The 15,043-nt window shown below is 41.9% G+C and overlaps 1 protein-coding gene across 5 annotated transcripts in view; it reads right to left on the bottom strand.

Annotated features, from left to right (window-relative positions):
• Positions 1-15,043, bottom strand: part of pard3bb (par-3 family cell polarity regulator beta b) — a 164,741-nt gene that overhangs the window by 87,247 nt on the left and 62,451 nt on the right. For 4 of the 5 annotated variants that reach the window (XM_024286436.2, XM_036209561.1, XM_024286437.2 and 1 more), the window contains 6 exons: positions 12,291-12,374; positions 11,930-12,055; positions 9,756-9,990; positions 7,433-7,571; positions 5,574-5,713; positions 5,374-5,502 (listed from right to left, as the gene is read on the bottom strand). In XM_024286436.2, coding sequence (XP_024142204.1) covers positions 5,374-5,502; positions 5,574-5,713; positions 7,433-7,571; positions 9,756-9,990; positions 11,930-12,055; positions 12,291-12,374 — 853 coding nt within the window. The remainder of the gene's footprint in view (positions 1-5,373; positions 5,503-5,573; positions 5,714-7,432; positions 7,572-9,755; positions 9,991-11,929; positions 12,056-12,290; positions 12,375-15,043) is intronic. The other variant, XM_024286438.2, reaches the window with a different exon arrangement.

The following is a 15,043-nucleotide window of genomic DNA, read 5'->3' as shown; positions in this document are numbered from 1 at the left end:
ACTTTATTTTTTGAGAGATAAAATCTATTAAAATAAGAAATCTTACTTTAGCACAGAATAATCAGGTCAGACCTCTGGAGGTTCATAACTTTTACCCAGATCTGAGTCAGTCGGCTGATTACAGTTATTAAGATTAGACTGAAAGTTCAGACATAATTATGAGAAAACTTCACCCGAAAACTGCGTCTACACTAGAGGAGTCCTGTCCAAGCGTCAAATCTTCTCATCAGAAGTGTTCATCGGTGGTGAAGCTGACCTGAAAGAACTCAAAGGTTCTTGACCTCTTTCTTCTTCTACAGTTGAGCGCTCTTGTTCCTCATTAGGAAGTTATTCGATCTGAACTACAGCTGGTCAGAAGATGAGCTTCACGGCTTCATGACGTCACCAGTGGACCGTCGCGGTGAGTCATCCATGACTCTGCTGGGGACTGTTTGAGGACACTACAGTCAATCCAGCTTCAGCTTCTCAAATTTAGCATTAAATCCTGATTTTGACCTTCATTCATTCATTCATTCTCTCCAACTGGCCAACATCTTTATCCAGAAGGTGGTCCTTCTGGTTCTTAAATAAGTTTTCTTCAGTCCTGAAAATGAGCTGCAGGTTCAAGTCCTGAGAGTTGCTCCTCCTGAGTTGAGGGAGTTTGGTTTCTCCAGTCCAGACTTCAGGCTGGTTTCTCAGAGCTGCACAGACTCGATCCTCTTGTTCATGAGGTTGAAGACAGTGAAATAACTGGATATTTGGTGTTTGTTGGAGATTATTTTCAGTTTCTCAGACATCAGCCAGATGAAGCCTGTGGAAGTTGTTGTCTGAGAGTCTTTTGTCGTCCTCTTGGATCCGTGTGTGACCTTAGTGAAGGTTCAGTCGGGTTCTGAGGGCAGTTTTCCTGCTGCTGAAGAGTTTCTGAGGGAGTTGGATCGTCTCCTGTCCTGTAGTCCTGCTGTTCGTCCTTTTTATCTTCTCTGGTGAAACTGATTTCTGTGTCCATTACACAGCACAGGTTTTTCTCTTTAAAGTGTTCCTCTGTGGGTGAATGTATGTCTATATGTAGATCCAGGAGTTGAGATGGCTTTGAGATGCTCTCTAGCAAACTTAAGACGGCCGGCACATGTTCTGGCTGTAGCAGGAGGACACGTCTGCCTCTGCAGGGTTCGAGTCCCGGCATAGTGGCGTAGTGTGTTACTCATGGTACCCTTTGGTACTTTGGTCCCAGATTCTCAGTTTGTCTTGTATGTCTACCATTTCCTAATCATTGATCTCTTCACACCAAGCTGCTTATTGTAGATTCAGGTCAACAATTGGCTGTCTGGTGTCCTTCGACAGCTCTTTGGTGGAGTTTGATTTGTTGAGGGTGTGGACAGGTGTTTTTTAGAAGGATTACCAGTTCAAACAGGTGCATCAATGGAGGTAACGAGTGGAGGAAGGAGGAAGTTACAGGTCTGAGAGACAGAAATCTCGCTTGTTTTTTAGGGTGACCAAATACTTGTTTTCCACCATCATTTAAAAGTTAAAGTTAAAGTCCCACTATTTGTCACGCACCTAAGTGTGTGAAATTTGTTCTCCGCATTTGACCCATCCCCTGGGGGAGCGGTGAGCTGCAGACACAGCCGCGCTCGGGAACCATTTGGTGGTTTAACCCCCCAGTCCAACTCCTTAATGCTGAGTGTCAAGCAGGGAGGCACTGGGTCCCATTTTTAGAGTCATTGGTATGACTCAGCCGGGATTTGAACCCACGACCTTCCAATCTCAGGGCGGACACTCTACCACAAGGCCACTGAGCTGGTTTATTTGAAGTCCAGGTTTACAAATAAATTCTGGACTTCTTTCTCATAGTTGAGGTAGTATATCTATGATGAAAATTACAGCCTCTCTCGTGTTTTTCAGTGGGAGAACTTGCACAGTTGGAGGCTGACGAGACATATTTTTGCTGCACTTTACATTTATTCAGATTAGTTGAATGTATTTCCTTGTATTGACAGTTGTCTTAAAGGCCACGGCGCTCCGTAAACTTCAGGAAAGAGGACAGAAAGTGACTCCTCTGAAGGCAGAAAGGAACATCTTTGTCTGAAGCGTTGGGCGGCGCAGCGGGCACATGCTTGTTCATGTCTGAAGGAAATGAGTGAGAAAAGAAAGGCCTCCGTGTGTGTGGTGGAAGTGTGAGGCTGCAGAGAGAAACAGCCCTGCAGGACATGAACCTGCTACAGTGGAGTTATGTAGGAGTATGCTGGATATCACAGAAAACCAACAGTGTGTGTGTGTGTGTAGAGGCGGTGTAATGTCTTTGTTCTACAGCGATCACACATTAGCAGACAACACCAGATGGTGGGCTAACAGAAGGAGGGGAGAGGATCACTCCATCATTGGACCGTCGCTCCGCTGCTTTCTCTCCGTTTAAGAACGAACGAAAGAAAGAAAGAAAGAGAGAAAGAAAGAGTGGTTCGAGTGAAAAACAAAGAGATAATTCTCAAAGAGAAGCAGATCTGATGGAAGTTTAAAACTGTGGAGACACTTTTTAATGATGTGTTTTTCTGCGGCTGATCTCCGTTTGTCTGAGAATTTACTGAAAATCCAACCGACTAAACACAAACTGCAGTTTCAGCTTTAAGCTCTTAAACCCCAAAACCAAAAAAAGGAGTTTATTGTGAGGATGAAAAGTTAAACCAACAGGAAATCCTCAACAAGTCCGTGTTTTAGAGTAAATATGAACGTGGATGACGGTGGATCCGTTCTCATGGAAAAGATCGGATGAAGGTGAAACTGGAATGTTGTTTGTGTTTCATTAGGGAGAGAAACTGAAAAGAAAAAACCTTATGAGATTAAAAATAAAATACATCCAACATCTGAATTTGGTTTGAATGTCTTCTAAAAGTGTCGGAGTATTTCTTAAAATCTTATGAAACAATCTATGACCATCTTGATCTTTAACACAAACATTCAGTTAAGGTTTGAATCTGCTTTCGTTGACAAATCTAACCTGAACAAAGATCAGAACCAAACAAACCTGATTCCAGCTGAAAGTGAGTCGTGGTTCAGTCCAGCTACAGGCTGAATTTAACCGTAGACGGGCAGTACTCTTCTTATCAATGCTTTTCCATAACTTTTCCATGAATTTCCAAAACTAAAACTAATTTCAAACTATTGTAGTTGATGCCGCTCACTCAAACTCAGACGTGTGTTAGTACTAGTGCTCTAGTACTAGTACTGTAGTACTAGTGCTGTGGTACTAGTGCTGTAATACTAGTGCTGTAGTACTAGTGCTGTAGTACTAGTACTGTAGTACTAGTACTGTCATGCCATTGGTATTTCTGTACAATTAATTATGACCTATAATTAATTGATCTAATGAGTCTATTTTTAATCAAACATATTTGCAGTGAAAAGCCTCATTTTAAGGTATTCTCATTTGAGTTATAATTAAAAAGTGTCTTTATGAATCTTTTTATAATAACAGTTGTCCAGCCTTTAAATTCAGAAAAAAATTATGGATAAAATCATAAAATATTTCTCATGTCGAAGGACTTGGACCAAAGTCCTCATCGTTCGTGTTTCTGGTGTTAATGCGTTTCAGGGTCTTTCTTTAGTCACAGTCGATGCTTCTCCTTGAAAAGCCATCATCCATGTCCAAAGTTGTAACTTTTCCAAAACTTTGCAGAAGCTTTCATTTTTCAGAAACGTTTCAAGAACCTAGAAATTGCACTTTCAAAGTCCAAAATGTTTCCAGGTTTTTCATGAACCCTGCAGAGTAAAGCGGACTGAAGTGTCACTTCAATGAAAGTTTCCAGCTTTAAAGGAGAATATAAACAAGTGAGCAGATGTTCTGGAGAACGTCTGAGAACTCAGAACAGCTGGAACAGAGGAACCAGAAGAAGTGTAAAACCAAAAGGCTCTTAAGTTAGCTTCACCACTTTCACATGATTCACTTCTTCAGCTTTTGGCAAAAAAAACCAAACAAACAGTTTTTTGGTCCAGGTTGTTGGTCAGTAAAGAATCTTTGAACTTTTTTTTCAGTTATTTGATTTATGAACTCAAGGAAACTTTTAGCCTTAACTGAACACATTTGGTGTATTTGTATCTTGTTTGGTTCTGACTTGTTTGTTGCTAAATTTCAAACTAGATTTTTTTTTATCGTCTCTTGATTTTGTTTTAACTTGGTGGCATCACTTCAACCACAGGTCCAAATGTTAAACACTGATATCTACCAGCATGTGTTTACAGTCCCATTCTGATCATCTTTATCTGTTTTTAAGGCTTCCCAGTGGATTTTTAATGACGATGAAGCCATTTTCACCCAAAATCTAAACATAAATGTCACTTTCTACGACATAGTTTCTGCAGAGCGGCAGGAGTTCATTAGAAATTCCCCCCTGAGTTGTGCTGCTGGGGCAGTAACTCTGACTTTCTCCCATTTGCTTGCAGCTCCTCACATCCCCAGCTCGGGGATATACTGTCACAAATATGATGTCCAAGGTTAGTTTTTCATCTACTCCTGATTTCCAACAATCAGAATAAAGAAATCCTCATATTTACATTTTTTAGTTTAATTTTCTTCATAGATGTCCCCCATAATCAGAAAAAAACACCACAAGAAGAGGTTAAAAAACACCAAAAACTTGAACAAAATCTGGATATTGGCCAAACATCTACGATGGGTTTGATCCACTCAAGTGTAAAGTGAGCAGACTGAATAACAGAAGGAGTTTTTGTTTACGGTCAAGTCGAACAGAACCGAGTTCAAACCGAAACCAGAGTGACTGAAACCAAACGGCTCTAAAACCGGACAGAGACGATGACCCATGTGGTGCAGGAGGAGGAGCTTAAATAACGTTTCTAAAGACACCTACAGACTTCATGGAAGAAACTCTGAACGTAAGGTAATTTGATTACTCTCCACTTCCTGCCTGCTGTAACAGAACTTCCTGTGCGGCTCGGGGTCAGACGCGTGCTGGCAGCTGCTGAGGAAACATCCGTCGACAGCAGAGGAGAGGCTGAAGGAGGAGAAATGGAGCAGATGGGAAACATCAGCCCCTGGTGGGAGGGGCCAAGAGAGGAAGGACCAGATCACAATAATCCTACAAAATAAGAGCGTTTTATAGAAACTGGACTTTAAGTGACAGAAGATCCAAACTTTAGAGGAGAAGAACAGTTTGAAGAGTCGACAGCAGAGAGTCGAACAGAAGAACACAGAGAGGAGATCAGCGGGAACAATCAAGTTTATTCAGAATGACAGCAGTCAAAAGTACTGTAGCTGTATAACGAGATGACAACAAACTGGAAGAAGTTTATATATCATTAAAACCACAATCCCCTCTGCTGGCTCTCTCAGGTGAGGTGTGCACAGGTGAGCGCTCCGGCTGACTGCTGGAGGTCGGTTCTTACCATCTCTCTGGGCAGGAAGCCGTCCTCCTGCCGTAACACGCCCAGCGACACCGTCTCCCCCTGGCGTGTGCTGCGTAACATGCACACCAGCTCCTCCTGGCCCACGCCTGTGATGTCCACGCCGTTCACCTGCACGCACACACACAAGCTGAGGCGTCCGCCGCCGCCCACAGTGACCGATCAGAGGGTCAGCTGATCACCTCCAGGATCCGGTCTCCGGACTGAAGGCGCCCGTCTTTGACTGCAGCTCCGCGGGGCAGAATGTTCTTGACCAGGATCGGACCCGGACCGTGCACCGAAGAATCTCTGGTTACCACGGTGAATCCAAGACCCTCCGGACCTGAACACACCAACGACACAATAAAGACGGCGCTTAAGGCAAAACTCGCTCTCTGGGGGATCTGTAAGACCCTGAAGCAGAGAAAGCCTCGTCTGACCCATCAAAGAGCAAAACCACTAAAGAACGGGTCAGGAGCTGGAAGCTTTTCTGACAGAAATGGTTGTCTCTGGTGGTCGTGGTTCCAGCTGTGGGCAGGAAGGATCTCCTGCAGAGGTCAGAGCTCCAGCAGGTCTGAAGACTCTGTAGTCGAGTTACAGCGTTAGGAAGAGGAGGATCAGCCTCCAGGTCTCCTGCTCTGCTGCTCCTTCAACAGGTTCCTGCAGATCTGACTTTCCACAGACTCACAGAGCTTCTTCCTGCTGCTGCATGGAAACTGAATCAGTTTGAGGTCAAGTTTTCATCTCCACCACCTCAATGTTTGACTTGCTGCTCCCAAACAGGTCAACAGGTGTAGGAGGGTGGACAGAAATGAGCTCCAGGTGAGACAGAGGGGCAGCAGAGGCTGACGATGTAAACAGCCCCCGACCCACTTCTGGTGGCTCGCCTGACTCATGAGATTTGGGTCGCAACTCTAGTCTCATTAATCGCGACTCACAACCTGTGAGTGACGACAATATTTATGTCACGATTTGAATTGTGCCCCACGAGATTTGAGCCGGAACTCACAAGACTTTCGTTGCGACCCAAAAGATTTTGTTTCGCAACGATTTAAGCTGCGACAAGATTTGAGTTGCAACTCACGAGATTTGAGTCGTGACTCACGACATTTGTGTTAAGATTTGAGTCACGACCAACGAGATTTGACTCAAATCTTGACACAAATCTCGTGAGCTGCGACTCAAATCTTGTGAGTTGTGACACATGAGATTTGAATTGTTACCCAAGAAATTTGAGTTGCAACAAGATTCGCGTCGCAACTCAAGATATTTGTTTTGTGACCCACGAGATTTGAGTCACGACTTAAGTGATTTGAATCAAAAACCCACGAGATTTGAGCTGCGACAGGATTTGAGTTGCCACCCATGAAATTCAAGTTGTGACCCACGAGATTTGAGTCGTGACTCAAAAGACTGGAATCGCGAGCCACGAAATTTTTGTCCCGACTTAGAAAATCTGAGTCGCAACAAGATCTGAGTTGCGAACAACGAGATTTGAGTCAGGACTCTTGAGATTCGAGTCGCAACTCACGAGTCGTGAGTCAGGTGAGCCTTGTTGGAAGCATCTGCTGTCTCCAAAAGGAGGGGCAGGTGGAACGACTGAAGTGAAGAAACTGCAGAGAACGTTCTGGAAAAGGAGGTGCAGAGAAGGCCAGCAGGAGAAAGTGAGAGCAGACGTGTTCATGAACAGGAGAACAAAAAGGCCACACAGTGCCGGGGGAGTGGGGGGGCCGGTGGCATTTTTTATAGACATCATTAAGTCCGGTCTCCTTAGCAGAGCCGAGTCAGCAGTTCGGTCCGGTATGAATTCATATCAGCAGAAATGAACGGATCAATAAAGACCTAATAGACCCTGAAAAGGGAAGAAGGAAAATGGAGGAGGAGAAGAGGAGGAGTCAGCCCGGAGGAGCAAAGAAGGAAGCATCACGGAAATGAGAGTGAGCGTGAGCGGCGTGATGAATCTTCATCCAAACCAGAACCAGATCAGACGTCAGGAATGAAAGAAAACAGAGAAAACCATCTGTGATCTGAGCGTGCTCAGTTTGATTCAGGTGCTCCTCACCTTTGGTTAAGTCGATCCTCAGTCTCCGTCCTCCTCTCTTATTGGCCACCATGCTGGAGAAGGCGGGGCTCATCCTCAGAAGGGGGCTCTCGCTTCTTCCTTTAGGGGTCTGGACGGGAAACATGAAGCGTTCAGGACGCTTTAATACAAATGCAGTGAAGAAAAGGGTTTAAAATGGTTAAAAACCCACGAGAGACTATTCTTTGGAGTTCAGAAACAGTCACATGACCTTCCTGTGTTTAGAACCGTCTTTGCACGACCTCTGTGGACGTGAGGTCATGAGATGTGGAACCAAAAGTTAGGATATGAAAGGTTGCAGGTACCTGAGAGCTTAGAATGTTTTTACCTAAAATCTGAACAAATCCTCTAAAGTTCTGCTGTTTCCAGGATCCCTGCAGGGATAATAATAATAATAATGCAAAAATAAAAAGCGTTCACGTCCAGGAAAAAGTGCAGCTCAGAGAAATGTTTATGAAACAGTGCATAAAACGGAGTTATTGATGGACAAACTTATTTTTAACAATAAGATACTCAGCTGTTGCTAAGTAACTGCTCCCTCTGTGCCAGCTGTTTTTCAAATGTCACGTAACCATGGCGATGCTGGAGACACTTCCATGTGTTTATCAGACTCTGCACTTTGAGGAAATGTTTGCAAAGAAAGTTGAAGAAATCCAGAGGAAGGAAAATTATTCATTAACTTAAACATTGGTACTTTTTAGCATTTGCTGACGTGCGTGACTAAAGACGGTTTTAACAGTGACTCATTCACTGATTAACATAAGTAACACCAACAATAAACGATTGAAAAGCCTGCAGTCCAAACGGAGCACAGCGGTACATTAGGGTCCAGTTGGTCTCGCTAGCAGGGCTGTGAGGAGCAGAACAATGCTCTTTGTGGACGGACTTCTCATAGGAGCTGAAGCCAAAGAGCAGAACTCCTGTGAAGTCCTCCGAGCCCCCACAGAGAGGAAGAGATGAAGGCTCAGAGCGGACTGAGGAGGAGGAGGAGGAGGATCTTTTCACCACAGTTGGTGATGCTGTTTGTGACAGTCGGACCAGAACATCTGCCAAGTCCCCCGGCTGCCCTCTGCACCACAGCCACAATAAAGCTTTGAGGCATCACACCACCGGGATGGAGGAATTCTAAGAAACAGGTTTTTCCTGAAGCTTGAACCACAGCTGAACACAGAAAGTCCAAGATGACGGAGCAGCAGAAAGCAGACAGACTGAACACTGCAAAACCACAAAACAAAGAAAAAACAAGTTGTTCGGTTTAGATTTTAGCATTAATATCAAAATAAAACTTGATGTAAAACCAAACCAACTTTTCTGTTTTAATATATCTCGTTGAGTCATTCAATCTTGAAAAGATCTGATTCTAAATATTATAATATAATAAAACAAAGTTTTCATTTCTATTGTAAAACGTTTCATTCCTGAAGTTTTATTTGTGAAATATGATAAATAATTGTTTCAAACAGATTTGATGGATTTATGAAAACAGAAAAATTTGATTCACAGTAGAAATGAATTTAACTAAAGCACAACAGAAATAAAACAAACAAACATTTACTCATCATTTTAAAACAAATTCCTCTCAATGTGTAATTCTAGTCTTTCTTCAGAAATAAGGAGAGTAGGACTGTTAAATAAGATATTTTGGGGGTAAAAAGTGTATAAATTTACCTAAAGCTTTTTCTTGAGCAGTCCTCGTTTATTTTAAGATATAATATTATAATTACCAGTAAAGAGACCTAAATTTAAGCTCATTTCAGGATTTACTTTTGTCTTCAAAGGCATTACAGGTAGTTTAAGGAAATCTTAACAAGACAAAGTTCTGTTGGCAGATCTTTTTTACTTATAACAATAAAAAAACGTCTTGTATTCTGTATTTTTTTGTAGAGCCGGTCCAGACGGAGTTCATCTGAAGAACAAACAGAACCAGGTCTGCAGGCCTCTATCCACAGAACCAGAACCTTTTTCAGAGTCACACAGCAGGAACAGAGACAAAGACAGGATCGTTTGAACTCTTCAGGCACTTTGACACCACGAGCTCAGATGAAGAGCTTCATGACACCACGAGGAAACAGCTCCTGAATATCTGAAGACTTTGATGGATTTTAAGAGAATCCAAAAAAGTCTCAACAATCAACACAGAGGAAGAGGAGCAGTAAAGACTATAGGGTGTAAACAATGATGAAACTTCAATCGTCAAACAATCTCATTTCAATAACTTTGTCATTGAATTTTTCTAAGCGTCATCGTCTAATCTTTGCTTTCTAATCTGCTTCTTTAATATGGTGATGAAGAAGGAAACTCTTACTGCGGGTTCAGGAGTGTTGGGTTCCTCCGTTTGCCGTGAGGTCAGATTCTCGGGGGGCTTAAAGGCGGGCTTGGCCTTGACGGGCGGTGGGGGGTCTTTGGCCTTGGCAGGACCGGAGCTGGTCAGAGACAGCTGACCGATCAGACTCCTCTCATATCGATCTTTGCTGGAGGGGGGCACCACTTCCAGAAAGATGACTTGGGAGCGCATGGCCTGACGGAAGGCGTCCTGAGCTCTGGAGGAGAGGACGGAAACGTGACACCAAAGTCAGACAGGAAAGAGATTTCTGTTCCATAAAAGTAATCACAATGACCTGCAGAGTGCAGCTATAAATCTCCGACTAGAGGAGGTCATTAAAGAGGCCGCATAACTTCATTAGGACAAGAATGGAAAAAGATGCAGCGGTTAAATCAGATTACACATGAAAAACTTTCACTGAAAAAACATCAAAACTATAAATGATTTGGAAAAGTTTGTTTTCTACATCTCTGCTAAAGTGAGAACCACTAAAGTTAGAAACCACAAGCGCCGTTCAGAAGGTTATTACCGTCTGACGACCTAATAGAAGATCATTGTGCAGAAATGAGATTATTTCAGATCACGCCGGAGGGAGCAGTGTGCCAGCACTGATCACTGAACACCATCACTCACCACAAATAACCCACACAGTAAACCCACTTTATTAAGCTTTGATTGGATTACACTGCTATTGTTCTCCCCATAGATCATGAGGAGATGAAGTATCCATAACACTGAGAACAGAATCATGGATCCAGTAGAAAACTGATTCTACTCTCTACTTTACTATCAATAGAAACCCTCCATAAATAGAAATTTAACTTAATTAATTTCTATGTATTAGTTAATCTGATCAAAGTCATACAGTCTGTGGTACCTGAGTAAGAAACCTCCAGTGAGTGAGGAGATTGAGAACAAATCAAGAATGAATAAAGTCCGGATCCAGAGCAGATCAAGTGCCAAACATCCAGAGCTGATCCACAATGAATCTAGCGCAGATCAAGAATCAAATCAAATCAAGCTTTATTGATAAAAACACTTTTTATGAACTCCAAGGCTCTAAAGTCTGCAGGGATAGTTTATCAAGTGTGGATCACATGCAATTCAAGTGCAGATTAAGAATGGATCGAGTGTAGATCATGAGTAGATCAAGTGTGGATCAAGTCCAAATCAGGTGTGATCAAATGGAGACGAAGTGATCAAGCGTTGATCAAGTGCATATTAAGTGCAGATCAAGGGTAGATCGAGTGTGGATAAAAGAGTAGATCAAGAGTAGATCAAGCATAGATCAAGTGTGATCTAGTGCAGATCAATGGTAGATCGGGTATGATTAAGTGCAGATCAAGAGTAGATCAAGGGTAGATCAAGTGTAGACAAATAGATCAAGAATAGATCGCGCGAAGGTGCTTTATAAATGAATAAATGAAATGAAATGAAAGGAAGATCAAGTGTGATCAGGTAAAGATCAAGAGCAGATCAAGTGTGATCAGGTACTGATCAAGAGTGAGTGCAGATCAAGAATAGATCAAGTGTGATCGAGTTCAGATCAAATACAGATGAAGAATGGATCAAGAGTGGATCGAGAGTGGATTAACATTGGATTGAGGTTGCAGACAAAGTTTTTCTGGAAATCAGCTAAAGCAGCTTAAATGTAATTTACTAAATTAAAAAAGGATCTTCTAAGACATCAGAGGAAAACTAGTTCTATTTACTGTTGTCGTAATCATGTTCGTCAAAGAGTTTTGATCAATTTGACCCAAACTTTTTAGAGGATTCCAGTTCTATCCGTTCTTTTGACCATCAATGAGTCTATGGATGAATTAGAACAACATGGAAAACAACTGAAAAACTACACTGAAAGGAACTGGTTATCACTGCAAATAAAACAGCAAAACAAACCAGATCCCAGGAGTGAACTGGTTTCATCAAGCAGAAGAAATGCTGAGAAACTTGAGAGAATGTCAGGATGGTTCTGGACTGAAGGTTTCTACCTCAGATTGCAGAGCGTGCAAACACCACACGGATCAGAACCAGCCCTCCCTCTCACAGTGAGGAGAGTGCTGACCACTACCCCACTATACAACTACTGCGCTCAGATGTAATGAAAGAGGAAACCAGAAGAGTGTCTGCTTGGATATCAGTGGGAGGACACTCACTGGCTGAAGGTTTTGTCCATCAGGTCAGTGTTGTTGATTCTGACGATGCACTCGTCCTCTTCAAGCAGACCTTCTTTTCTGGAGCGGCTGTTCTCCTCCACGCCGCGGATATAAAGGCCCAGGAACCTGACGACATGTTTGTTATCAGAATGTGTTATCAGACACACAGATAAATGAAAATAGAAGTGATAGAGAAGACGAGCTGCTGATTCAAAGCTGGAATCTTTGTGTTTTGTGAACATAGAGCTCATGCTGAAGCACAGATCCAGCACAGAGCGGTGAGGAGAAGCTGGAATCAGACCTTCACGCCTCTCCTCGGCCAGCCCGCCGCTTGCTCTCGTGTGTTTGTTCAGGAACTCACCGTCCGCTGAGCGAGGAGCAGTATGGAACCACGTGGATCCCCAGAGGACTGTCATCTCCCAGGACCTCCACCGTTCTGGTCAGGCTGCACACAAACCTTCATTTCAGACACACAAAGCCTTTCTGGCCTAAAAGGAGATTCTTCCGGGGACTGCAGCGTAAACACGGGGAACGCCAACGCTCGGAGTTCACTCAGCAGTGATGTGCTTTCTAAACACGCCTTTGTGCCGCTCCTCTCGGCGGGTTCGCTCTTCCTCTCCATCTCTGAGCGTCTCTGTGGTTTGGATTACTGGAGTGTATCTGCTCCCCATTCTGTCAGAGTTTGAATGTGCACGCTGAAGTCTTTGTTTGTTTGATTAGTTTATCTATCAGAGCGCAGCCATTAATCCTCCGGCGACCTTCCTCTGCTCGCTCAGACGTCGTTTCCTGCTAAGTTCGTCTGAAAGCGGCGTCGAGTCTGTCTCGCTGAGCGTTCGCTCATTTGATGCCTCTTTGTTTCAGCGCCATCCTTCCTTCATCACATTCACAGGGACTGATGGGAGGACAGATGCTGATGAACTCCGGGGGGGGGGGGTTGAAATGCAGAAAAAAAGTGACTTTTTTTTTAAAAAGACAATATGTTTTAAAAAAAAAAGCTTTTTCTTAACTGCGTAAACTCCAGAGTGAGGCTCAGGAGTGAACACTGGCCCACATTTACCTCAAAGTAAAGCTCTGCAAACAGGAGTCTATGTTTAGTGTAATTAATGACTGATTGGTTTGGGGGGGTGGTATCAATTTATTTTATTTTCTTCCTTCACCTTGAATTTTTTGCACATTTTAATGTGTCTTCTAATTGCACCGTAATGCGTGATTCTCAGAGTTGTAATAACAATTAGTGCTGTTGTGCTATTCTTTTTTGTGTGCAATTATTTAATTAATCAATTTTAATTGTGATATTTTTAACCAAAATATTTTTATGACCACAGTAAGACATTGGATCACAATAAAAAAGGAGCTTGAAGAAGTTTTCCTAATATAACAGACTTCCAACCTTCACTTTCACACCAACAAGGGAGATTTTTTTATTGAATCTCCGCCACTCTTTAATGTGTTCTTGCTAAACCTATTTGTTTTTATGATATATTTTCTTTATTGCAAGTTATTGAAGTTATAAACTGGCCAATCTGATGCTTGAATAGGACTATTTGGAGCCCGATGGCCCCAACACAAACATCTGTATCTTTTGATTGACAGATTCTCTGACCAATCACTGCTTACTAACGTCTCTGGTCCCAAAATGGTGAAATCGGTGAACATCTGCACTGCGACTGAACTGACTTCATTTTGTTGGAACCCAAGTTAACAGCCTTGGTTTGTCCTTCTCTATGTCAGTGGAGTAATGTCACAGTTTTATCCAGCCGAGTTCTAATGGTGAATTACAACGGAGTATTAGGGCCAACAAAAAAAAGGAATATTAGGAAATTTAATCTTGTAGATTTACAACTTTTAATGTAAAAATATTTCTTTCTCGTTATTTTACAAGATTAGAAGTCAGAAATTTAGCCTATGACTTTTAATCTTGTACATTTACGACTTTATTCTCGCAATTTAACAGTTACGACTTTTTTACTTTTTCTCGTTAATTTAAGAATAAAAGTCGTAAATTATAAGATTAAGTCACAAATTTACTGGATTAAAAGTTGTAAATTTACTTGATTAAAAATTTGTTAATTTACTAGATTTAAAGTAGTTAATTTACAAGATTAAAAATCGTAAATTACAAGATTAAGTTACAAATTTACTAGATTAAAAATCGTAACTTTACTAGATCAAAAATTTGTTAATTTACTAGATTTGAAGTTGTAAATTTAGTCTATGACTTTTAATCTCGTAAATTTACAATTTATTTCTCGCAATGCAACAGTTACGACTTCCTTTTTTTTCTCATAAATTTACAAGGATAATAATCGTAAATTTACTAAAGTAAACCTTTGTTAATTTACAAGATTACGTCGTAAATTTATTAGATTAAAAGTCGTAAATTTACTAGATTAAAAATCATAAATTTACTAGATTAAAAGTAATTAATTTACAATATTTAAAACGTTAATTTACAACATTACAAGTCTCAAATCTACTAGATTAAAAGTTGTTGTTTCTTCTTTTTTCCTGACTCAGGCTTTTCTAGCTTCCGTGAAGGTCCAAAGCGTTTTGAACTCACAGACCCATTCAACACTGATGGCGGTTCCGCGGCCAAACACTGGCGCCAATCTTCCACCAGAGGCAGTGTGGGGTTCAGTGTCTTCCCCAAGGACACTTTGACACATGGAATCAAGGTGGGAATTAAACCTGCAATCATCGGATCAGAGGTCGACCGCTATACCGCTGCACCACGGGCGCCATATACAACATTTATGCTAGTAAACAGTTGGACCTTTATTTTTTATATTTCAGAACGTGAGAATAGTTGTGGGTTAAAAAGCTACATGCTAATTTGTCTGTAACTAATTAATCACGATCGACTCGATAATTTGACACCTCTATCAACAATTAACTTCATCACAAAGGGACCAATAACGTTGATTTTATCTTGTAAAAAACTAAAGGACAAAGTTCTGCTGGAGGTTTTCTTCCTGTTCTTATAGTTTTCTTTTGCATTCTTATGGGATAATTAGAGCAGGAAGTCTTTAACACTAGAATTCCTAAGCCTGCGCAAATTTGCGCAGGGAAGAGTCCCCCCCCTTTAGTCCGAGAGCCCATTGTTGTGTCATGGTG

This window comes from Oryzias melastigma, linkage group LG21, assembly GCF_002922805.2.
Source record: "Oryzias melastigma strain HK-1 linkage group LG21, ASM292280v2, whole genome shotgun sequence".
Classification (NCBI taxonomy): domain Eukaryota; kingdom Metazoa; phylum Chordata; class Actinopteri; order Beloniformes; family Adrianichthyidae; genus Oryzias; species Oryzias melastigma.
The sequence above is the reverse complement of the archived record's forward strand: the minus strand, read 5'-3'. Positions and strand labels throughout refer to the sequence as shown.